The sequence below is a fragment of the Phycodurus eques genome, chromosome 8 (assembly GCF_024500275.1).
Source record: "Phycodurus eques isolate BA_2022a chromosome 8, UOR_Pequ_1.1, whole genome shotgun sequence".
NCBI lineage: Eukaryota > Metazoa > Chordata > Actinopteri > Syngnathiformes > Syngnathidae > Phycodurus > Phycodurus eques.
In genome coordinates, this window is record NC_084532.1 from 15,844,607 (window position 1) to 15,854,712 (window position 10,106).

The 10,106-nt window shown below is 39.6% G+C and overlaps 1 protein-coding gene across 1 annotated transcript; it reads right to left on the bottom strand.

Annotated features, from left to right (window-relative positions):
- Positions 1-283: 283 nt before the first annotated feature.
- Positions 284-9,317, bottom strand: si:ch73-40i7.2 (FYN-binding protein 1). The gene is made up of 15 exons (XM_061684769.1): positions 8,740-9,317; positions 7,799-7,901; positions 7,575-7,630; positions 6,202-6,239; positions 5,932-5,963; positions 5,420-5,501; positions 5,143-5,305; positions 3,744-3,888; positions 3,579-3,595; positions 2,846-2,912; positions 2,441-2,483; positions 2,136-2,301; positions 1,815-1,848; positions 1,075-1,112; positions 284-990 (listed from the first exon to the last, which is right to left on the bottom strand). The coding sequence occupies exons 1-15, from the start codon at positions 9,206-9,208 to the stop codon at positions 965-967; spliced, it is 1,479 nt and encodes a 492-aa protein (XP_061540753.1). The 5' UTR covers positions 9,209-9,317; the 3' UTR covers positions 284-964.
- Between the last annotated feature and the right edge of the window lie 789 nt (positions 9,318-10,106).

Sequence of the window (10,106 nt, forward strand, 5' to 3'; positions counted from 1 at the left end):
TTGACAGGTTTAGATGATTTTATCATTCTTAAATATATATTTGTATATTATTTCATGTAAATATTTCTAATTATTCTTGCTTTAAAATTGTTCCTCATTTTTACTATATGTATTTATTTTGTATGTTTCTCGTCAACGTCAGTTGGGGAAGTCGCCGTCATCTTTTGTTAACAATGGTGTCACGTGCATCATAGACAAACGAAAATAGCGAGCAACTCTTTTTCAGCACACTTCATTTGACTAATGGCTTAAATACTAATGAAGACAACATATCAGACAAACATTTACTTAAATAAGATGATTTATTCGAACTGACCTCAGAGGTTAAGCTAAACAAAGGCTCCAAGGATAGTGTCCATTGTATACAATAACTTCACTTCAATGTACACCTCTCCTCATTTGATCGTCGATATGAAAGCTTGATGCTCTTTTGTTTGTAGCCATAACAACTCTGTAACAAGCAGTTTTTGGTTCTCAGGTTTATTTAGCTTTACTATACTGTAGTCTATTTCTAGTCATGTGTCTCTACGCAGGCGTGTCAAACTCATTTTTGTCTCGGGCAGCATTGGAGTTAGGATTTCCCTCAGAGGGCCATTAGAACAGTGAAACCATATAAATGTTTAATCACCAAATCATATTATTACCATCACACAACAAATTGAGGGATAACAAGTTTTAAAATCAGAAGACAAGGATAATAGATTGTTCAAGTATTGTTGAAGTTACAGTTGAAGAAGGGTTCGGTCACAGAAAAACATTATTGTTTATTATTATGACAATTTGGAATTTGGGTACAGATTTGAGCAAAAATCACGGAAGTTGACACGCATGATTTGCTTTCGCGGGCCACATAAAATGATTGGGCGGGCCACGTCTGGTCCCCGGCCTTGAGTTTGACACCTATGCTCTGCAGTATCTGTATTGATGTATTTATTTATTCGTGTGTAGTTCGACATGGAAATAATCAGTGTGCAGTGTCGTCGTGTGGATCTGAAAGAGAAAAGGAGAAACGCGCTAAGAAAATGGATTTCTATGGTCAATCATTGCTGTCATTTAAGTAGACATATAACTCACCATTGGTGTAATCAACATCGTCATAAACGTCCCCTTCCCTGCGAATGAGGAGGGAAAGTTGTAATGATATTTATTGTCATGACAGTTTCCTTTTATTAGTGTTGTATTTTGTTCCTATACAATCCCTTGACTACTTCAACATCAACAACATGTTTTCCATTTTTTCATGTTATGACATTCATATACTGTGGCATCACAGGTTACGAATTAAAATTGTCCCGTTCTCAATCCGAGGTAAGGTTTCCCATTGAAGTCAATGAAAATGCAGTTAATCCATTCCAGCCACAGAACGGCACTATAGTTACTTATTTTGATCGATGTGTGGTTAAAAATAAATTCTGTGCATATAGAAATAGGTGAAAACACAATTTAAGATGATGAAATAACAGTGGGTTCGCTAGCAAATCACTATGCGGTGTCTTAGCCTTTTCAGGAGCAGTAATGTTTACATTCACCGTGGTTACTGCTAGCCCTAAATGGCCAGCACCTTCCACAATGCAGCCCAGCTTTTATGTTGCATTTTAGGCACACACAAAAAAGATCTTCGAAGCACGGAGCCAATGATATTTATGGAGCGTGAGAAAAAGAACACATTTCTGAGCCTTCCGTGGCCATTCCAAGACGGTTCGTGAACCGAATGTTTCTTTAAAAACATTGTTCTAAACCGAATTGTTCGTGAACCGGGTTGTTCGTAACCTGAAGTTCCACTGTATGCAAGTTAGAAAGTAAGAATAACTCACAGTGGAATAAGAAGCTTTCTGGATACGTAACCATCTGTAAGAAATAACACAGGAAGAACCTTACAACATCCTATTTTTGAGCAAATGTTGACATTGTACACTCAACTTTATTTTAAACCATTCACCTGTTAGAAAGTTTCATATACCACAAAAAATACATAAATATGAACTAGGGGTGAGAATATGCATGAATAATCTCAGTGTTTGTATTGTTCCAATGAAAACGGGCTTTCTCATTGATCTTTACACAAACTTCAAGTTGCATTTCATACAAACACCTCCAGTCATAATAACAATCGCAAAAGTGATGTGTTCACTGACATTTTCCCGATGTGCGGTTGTGGCACAGCACTTTCTTGCTGTTGGTGAGCTGGATGACATCCAGAACGTCCCCCAGAGACACATGGAGGTCCTTCCCTCCTGGCTTCTTCATAACAGCGTTAGGATCCATCGTCACGGTGTGCAACACCGTTAGTGGACCCTCGTACTGGCACGTTTAGCACAGGTAACATCGAGAATCATTTGTCTATTTGTTAAAAACTTTTTCACAGCACATTCTGGCATAATGTGGATAATTGCCCAACAATAAAACTATGAGTAATAAAAAAGTGCAAGAAAATATTTACCTTGAATTTTTTCCTTAGCTCCTTTTCCACATTGGCATCAATGCTGAAAAGAAAAAAACCCAAAACATTTTCTGTCATCTGATTCGAAGTTACAGCTTTATCAATGCCAGCCCTAAATCAGATTTTTAATGTGAGTGACTTCCTGTTTGTGGAGGCAAATGATCCAGTCGATTGCCCCCAACCAATCAGACGGAAAAATGCTGACGGTGACAGTTTGAGCATGGAACTAATTCAGGCATTCATGTATATTTCCGAAGAGAAATTTGGTTTTGATTATACGAAGAAATTTGAGGCCAACCAGATTGTGCTCGACTTTGGAGGATCCATTGAAATGCAAAACATAAAGGTGACACGTAATATGAACTACCGCTACCCTCTACATTTACAAATAAATAAATTGTGCACCTTATTTCGGATCGTGGTGGTGGTGGCGGAAAATCCTCAGCTGATAGATGAAAGTCATCAGAGTAATCTGCAAACACAAATAAAATGGTTATTTTGCTTGTCTATGCATGCTGTGTATAGACTTGTCTTCCAATTCTGTGAATTTTGTTTTGTGAAGTACTTCCAATAGTCATTAGTTCAAGAATATTCCACACATTTGTTGAATTATGCTGCGTAGGTTAGTTTTCATATCACTGTTGAAATATGTAATATTAACGTGAATTGATTGTACTTAATAATAATAATAATAGCTTTTATTATTACTGAAGAGAATAAGTGTTGTAGAAAATGTATACACATGTGACTATTACACTGATCTGTATGATTGTGGATTTAAAAAATGTGCATGTGTGTGTGTGTTTGTGTACGTGTGTGTGTATGTACACTAAAGAGCAGTCAGTGCCCACCCAAACCTTATGATTTATGATTATTATTTATTTATTTATGATTTGGAAAAAATAAAAAATAAAATACAATTTTTACACATCTATAAAGGATATAGGATTTTGATATATATGTCACCCCTTTAAGTTCTTTAACAATGCGTTAAACAAAAATCCTTGACACTGTTTGGGGGGGCCGTAAGCAGCCGTTTAGTTTGCTTAGGCTTCAGGCTGGCTCTGAGAGTAGTTTTATCAGGATTCACAGTAACTCCTTTACAGTACTTGTATAGTGTTTGCACTTTGCCACTTACTTTGACTGTGACTCAAACTGCAAATATGAAGAAACAAACATGTTACTTAAAAGGGCCAGAAAGAGTAGTACAGTACAATTGATCAGGTGCACATGAAAGTTTGCATCGTCTGAGCATTTTTAAGGTTAAGAGCGCCAATGCTGCAGGATAAAGATGACACTGCACCTGTTCATGGACTCCATATGTAACTGCTGTGGTGGGTCCGGAGGAGGGGGAGGTAAAGGTGAGGCCTCTGTTCTTCTGGATTGGAACAATTTACGCTTCACTGCCTCATAGTCAACATCCACACATTTGTTACTGATGTAACCATCTGTAGACAAGGAAACAGAGACAGTATATAGGGTTGGGCATCGAGAATCGTGAACCGGTTGGAACCGGGACTAATCTTCCCGTTCTCCCGGAAAAAAAGTAAAAATTACGGTTCCCAGTTCTACAGTCTGGCGACCCCGAAGAAGAAGGTGGCAAAAACCAAGAAAGAAGAACGCGCACAAATACGTGCTTGTGCCCAATGGTGGCGGTGAACAAAAGTGTGTCTTAACTTAGTTAAAATGAAAGACCAGTCACGTCAGTGCAACACTTGGAATACGATTGTACTGTGCAAAAGAGGCTTTCACGATGTGTGGAAGTCTAACGTACTCCCTCCCGCCTCGACCCTCAGCCTACGCCGCGCTGAAATTCAGTGAATTAGGTGAGTGTAAAACAATAAAATATGTCTATGGTAACATTGAGGCAGCTAACAAGGTAAACGGTGGGTTGCACTTTTGCACTGATGGTTTTTAGCGTTTTTAGCGTTCATTTTAGTGTTCAAACCAACGTAAGAGCCGAAGACAGAAAAAAAAAAGCTTACCATTGAGCTAAAACTTCACCAAACGTCAAACTAACGACTTTACATCACAATGAATTGGGACAAAATTCACCAAAACATCTCACGGTATCACAAACGCTAACCTTGTCCCTCATCGGTGGGTGGGTAAAGGAATCAACGTTGAATGGCATTTGGTTCCATTCATAACTCTTTTTCTTGCCTTCTAGGTTTACTTTCATTTTCAAATATCACCGGTGTAGTGTGAAGTTACTTTCCGTGCGTAAAACAGGAAGTCAAGTTTAAACTTGACGTGATAAAACAGTCCCAAATAACTATTGAAACAATGCTATATTTAACGTTTAGCTGAAACATTAATTAATGAATATTAAGTCAATTGGGTTAGTTACACACAAATTGCCTTGCGTGTGTGTTTCTGGGTGTGATTGTGCTCATTGTGTTTATGTTTTTTATTGCTCTCCCGGTGTTTAAAAAATGGCTCACAGAAAGTAAACATACTGTAAAAACCTATGAAACATTGACAATAAAATTGTAAATAAATCACTATAAATTACAAAAGAAAGTCTGTGGTTTAGTGGGGCACAAACACTGTTGTCAATATTGAACAACATTCATTTTGTGATATACATGAACTATTGCTACGCCAAGCTAGTCACTAAAAGAAATTCTGGAAAGACCCATAAGAATCGGCCCCTCAGTTCATATACCCAAACGACCTCAAGTGCCAAGGTTGAAACTCACACTTTCCGTCCAGGGAGCGAGCCAGCCACTTGCCCTCTGGGTTATTCCTCACTCGGAGGATCTCCACCATCTCGCCTTGGTGCACTCTGAGGTCCAGTTTGCCTCCACCGTACCAGTCGTGACGAGCTCTGGTGGTGTGGAGAATTTCTTCCTCAGCTTGCAGCTAAAGAGCAAGAGAAGACATGGAAGCTGATGTCTGGGGTCAATGTTTGTGTTTCAAGATGGACGGATGTTACATAACAGGCGCAACCAAGGATGGGTATCGTTGGAATCGTACCTGGAATTTTCTCCTGAACTCATTTTCTCTTTTCTGTTCCTGCGCCACCTTTCCAGCATCCCAGTTCACCCGCACTTGATCTCTGTATCGTTTAGTATTTGTGGAAACAGTACAACCAAAAGAACCTCAGTGTTAGAATCATTGCTACTTGTTGTTGGGCTAACACTCTTAGAGCAATAACAAAAGCCTAGTTACACGTTTACGTTGCCCGTTGCACATTCAACAACTGAACACATTTCCTAACACGACACTTAAACGTTGATTATCCTGCTGTGGGAAAGTATTACACAAACAAATGCGAACAACTGTTGTAATGTTAGCCCTGATGCTAACACAAACTGAAATGTGTTCTGGCTATTCCACCAATATTGCAGATCACTAAGGTGGTCTGTGTTGCCATGGCAACTGAAACACAAAGGTTCTTCTGACAAGCCTTGTGTGCCATCAAAAATATTTCCTTCCATTTTTTGCTGTTTTTGGTTTACTGGTAAACCTTTAAAGTGCAAACTTACTCATCAATATGCTCGTACACATCACTTTCATCCTGCAAAACAGATTCGGTGCATTTTCAAGTCAATAATAAGCACTTTCCAACATATTATGTATGTCTCAGAATGCATTATTGCAAAGATTTGTGAAAGGTTTTTTTTATATATTTATTTAGGCAGCTTTGCCCCAAATATTAAAAAAAATTTTTAATTCATAATATTTTACCTTCACAGATTATATACTGTCTTTATTTCACATTTGTAATAGTTTCAATCACATGGTTTTGCCCTTACCCTATCTTTCCACTGTGAGGTGCTGTTCCTCCTGGATTCTGAGAAACAGACAAAGGAATAAATACATACAAATATGGTCAACTGTGCTCATCAGTCACAATAAATTAAGTAAACGGCTGAACTGTTAGAACCCAAAGCAGGTAAATTGGCAATCATACTGGATCTTTGGAAGTGTCTTTAACTTAGTATTTTATGGCTGCAACATGTTCCAAAAAAGCTAGTACAGGTGGTAAAAAAGACTGAGAAAGTTGAGGAATGCTCATCAAACACCTGTTTGGAACATCCCACAGGTGAACAGGCTAATTGGGAACAGGTGGGTGCCATGTTTGGGTATAAAATGAGTTTCCCTGAATTGCATTCACAAGCAAAGATGGGGCGAGGTTTACCTCTTTGTGAACAAGTGTGTGAGAACATAGTCGAACAGTTTAAGGATAATGTTCCTCAATGTACAATTGCAAGGAATTTAGGGATTTCATCATCTACGTTCCATAATATCATCAAAAGGTTCAGAGAATCTGGAGAAATCACTGCATGTAAGCGGAAAGGCCGAAAACCAATATTGAATGCCTGTGACCTTCAATCCCTCAAGCGGTACTGCATCAAAAACCGACATCAATGTGTAAAGGATATCACCACATGGGCTCAGGAAAACTTCAGAAAATCAATGTCAGTAAATACAGTTCGGTGCTACATCCGTAAGTGCAACTTGAAACTCTACTATGCAAAGCAAAAGCCATTTAACACCCAGAATGCCGCCGGCTTCTCTGGGACCGAGCTAATCTAAGATGGACTGATGCAAAGTGGAAAAGTGTTCTGTGGTCCGACGAGTCCACATTTCAAATTGTTTTTGGAAATTGTGGACGTCATGTCCTCCGGGCCACAGAGGAAAAGAACCATCCGGACTGTTATGGACGCAAAGTTCAAAAGCCAGCATCTGTGATGGTATGGGGCTGTATTATTGCCAATGGCATGGGTATCTTACACATCTGTGAAGGCACCATTAATGATGAAAGGCACATACAGGTTTTGGAAAAACATATGCTGCCATCCAAGCAACGTCTTTTTCATGGACAAGAAAATGCCAAACCACATTGGCTTCGTCGTAAAAAGAGTGCGGGTACTAGACTGGCCAGCCTGCAGTCCATACCTGTCTCCCATTGAAAATGTGTGGCACATTATGAAGCGTAAAATACGACAACGGAGACCCCGGACTGTTGAACAGCTGAAGCTGTACATCAAGCAAGAATGGGAAAGAATTCCACCGACAAAGCTTCAACAATAATATATACTAATATAGATAACAATTTAACACAACGTCCCAACTTCATTGTTAGTGGGGTTGTACATAAGATTTTGATTGCACTTATTTTTACCTTTGTCCTCCAAGCTTGCAATGTCATCATAAGTGTCATGGTTGATGTCAATGTCCCTGCAATGAACAACACAATATCTTGGGTGTAAATTTAATTGCAAGACAATTGTTTTGTTTTGCTGTTGGTTTTATATACAAATGACGATTTCCGTAAGAAATTCTGGACTTACATTTTGAACAAGTCAGTCTGACTCAGACTTGATCGAGATACTAACAAATACTCACGCAGAAGTAACCTGGTTCTGCTGCCTGCTGGATTTGATGAATTGTGAAGGAGGATTTGATGGACTGGTCACTCCAGGTAAAGATATTTGTCTTGCTTCTGAGCCTGAGGAACCGGAGGAGGTGACAATTTTAGAAAATGATCTGCGTACAATTTGGACTCTTCAATAAACCTAATATGCATGTTTTTGGAATGTGTGAGAAAATAGGAGTACCCAGCGAAAAACCCACATAAGCACAATGACAACATGAAAATTACACACAAGAAGGCCACAGCTGAGATTTGAACCCAGAACTTCAGAACTATGAGGCAGACACTCCTCCCGCATCAATTAATTATTGCTTCATGTGTCATTATTTTTATGCCCAATTTCTTTTAACTAAATGTGAAGCGTGAAGTTAACAACCTTCCGGAAGCATCCTCAATCCCTTAATTTTTAGAATTTATTTTCCATTTTTAAACGCCCTAATTGAGTTAGATATCATCAGAACGTAAGTAATTACGTTTGAATTTGATATAGTTTTGCTACGTAGCGCTAAACTTCTTTTTTACACTTGTCAGTTAAGAATGATTAAAATTGTACTCAAAATAGTGGCTGTGCAATCAATAAAGGGTTCCTTATGTCAACATTTGACGCTGGAACAGATTAATTCACATTCTATAATTTCCTATAAGAAAAATTGTACATACTAAAACAACTTTCTCCCCAAATGGGGTTTTGAGTTGTCCTTTGTCCGATTGGGGGTTTAGATTAAGGGATGTTGTCAGTCTTTGTCAACTGTGGGCCTGTGAAGCCCTTTGAGACTCTTTTGTGATTAAGAACTACACAAATAAACTTGACTTGACCCATGTCCAGATATAATCAAATGTTTATAAAAATATGAGGGGTGTACTCACTTTTGTGAGATACTCTATGTTCTCCAGCAACCAGATACAGACTCACCCTCTCTTGTCCTCCAAGCAGGAAGTGGCCTAGCTCGCTGGGTGACTCTCAGGAATTGCTCCAGTTCAATGTTGTGTGGTCGCCTGGGTTTTAAGGGAAGGGGCCCCTCAGGGGGAAGTGGCTTCCTCAGTGGGATGACATTGCTTGTGCTCCTCAGTCGCAGTGGGAGAGGAGTTAAGGTTGGAGCTGCAGGCAGGGTTTTGGTACCTGCAGGCCCCCTCAGCATCATTTTTTCTAGCATCTCACCCGTCTGCTTGATCTTATTAACACCTGAACACTGGGGGGATGTTCTGACTCCTGTATTTGGAGGCGGATGAGGGGGAAAAAATGGCTCAGAGGGATTGGAGGGCGCCTTTGCTTCTTCTCTTTGGAACTTCACCACATCTGGACCAGCCATATGTGGAAACACTGCCGCTGAAACTTTAGGCAGGGAATTGTCCTTGTCTGCTGATGATGCTATTGCTCTCATGAAAGCAGGCTGTGGAGATTTTGGGAGAATTGCTGTCCGGGCTGCTGGTGTGCAACGCGCTGGCGCTGCTGCTGCTGAACCTGGCCCTCAGAGCCTTGACGTCAACGCTCTCTTCCTGACAGCAACAAGAAAATACATGTTTGTTTCTCAAGCAGAACGTTAGTAGTTGTATGCAAGCCCACATAGTGCACAGTAGTCAGCAAAGTGCAGCACACATTTGAAAAATCAAGAATGGCACAAGAGAAAAAGCATCAAACTTGTCAGATACTGAGGGCAATCCCTTGTGCAAAACCTGTTCGGGTCACCCCACTCATTCTCAATAGAATTTAGGTCAGGGGCTTTCTTTCTTTCTTCTGGTCAACGTCATTTCCTTTTCAGCTTCAGCTTTCTAGCAGACATTTGGAGATTTGGGATTCAAACTGACTGGTATTTGGAAGTGTTCATGAATTCCTCCATCTTGACCAAAGTCCAGTTCCATCTGATGAAAAGCAAGCCAATTGCATACTGCCACAAACATGCTTCACTGTGGGCTTGGTGTTGTTATTTCTACATTTTATTTTCTGCCATCTTTTTAAAATAACATCAATTCAAACAATCCATTCAAAAGAATGGGGGGAGGGGGGGGGGATGTGTGATGACAGGATGACAACCACAATGATTATTGTTGTTTCCATAATTCAAAAAGGTATATACTTGGCAAAAATAGATCACCATAGCCACAGTGACACATGGCAAAGGTTCACTGTGAGTATGATGTCAAGGTGGAAGAAATTCAAAACACTTCAATGGTCCAATACCAAGCACAAGAATGGCATCGACGAGATGAACAATTTTGTTTTTTTGTAATGGCCAAGCCAGAGCCAAGACATAAATCGAATTGAACATCTGAAGAGAGATG

What these genes read in the sequence shown, in the direction of transcription:
- si:ch73-40i7.2 (XM_061684769.1), bottom strand. Translation starts at nt 9,208, where the DNA reads ATGAGAGCAATAGCATCATCAGCAGACAAGGACAATTCCCTGCCTAAA. An exon ending in CAGAACCAGGTTACTTCTGC is followed by an intron (nt 7,631 to 7,798) that starts GTGAGTATTTGT and finishes TGTTCATTGCAG; the next exon opens with GGACATTGACATCAACCATG. An exon ending in AGAAAGCTTCTTATTCCACT is followed by an intron (nt 1,113 to 1,814) that starts GTGAGTTATTCT and finishes CCTCATTCGCAG; the next exon opens with GGAAGGGGACGTTTATGACG.